This window comes from Penaeus monodon, chromosome 15, assembly GCF_015228065.2.
Source record: "Penaeus monodon isolate SGIC_2016 chromosome 15, NSTDA_Pmon_1, whole genome shotgun sequence".
NCBI lineage: Eukaryota > Metazoa > Arthropoda > Malacostraca > Decapoda > Penaeidae > Penaeus > Penaeus monodon.
The window spans coordinates 26,553,264-26,553,604 of record NC_051400.1 but is presented as its reverse complement, the minus strand read 5'-3'; the positions used below and the strand labels follow the sequence as shown (position 1 = coordinate 26,553,604).

Genomic DNA, 341 nt, shown 5'->3' with positions numbered 1-341 from the left:
ATCATTGCCAATATCATTTTTAAAACTCTCCAGTACAGTGTATAGAACTCAACACATTCACTGTAATATGTATATCAGTATATTTATATCTGTGGTCTACCTATATACACTCACGTGCGTATGTCGGCGCGCATGTGACTCTTCCATTGTTTAAGCGCGCACGCATGGCCGGGAATATAAATCCCCGTCTCTCTCTCTCTCACCGCCTGTCGCTTTTTCCCCGACAGATGGAAGACCGAAATTATTCTCGCGTGAGAGCCCTCAACGATGCCCTTCAGATTGCAAACATCGCGGACCTGGTGAGTTGCGAGTTGTGATTTATCATTGCTCTTTTTTTAGAT

The 341-nt window shown here is 44.0% G+C and overlaps 1 protein-coding gene across 1 annotated transcript in view; it reads left to right on the top strand.

Moving 5' to 3' along the window:
• Positions 1–341, top strand: part of LOC119581870 (disintegrin and metalloproteinase domain-containing protein 11-like) — a gene marked incomplete at its 5' end in the record, with an annotated part of 193,377 nt that overhangs the window by 122,167 nt on the left and 70,869 nt on the right. The window contains 1 exon segment of the mRNA XM_037930027.1: positions 228–299. Coding sequence (XP_037785955.1) covers positions 228–299 — 72 coding nt within the window.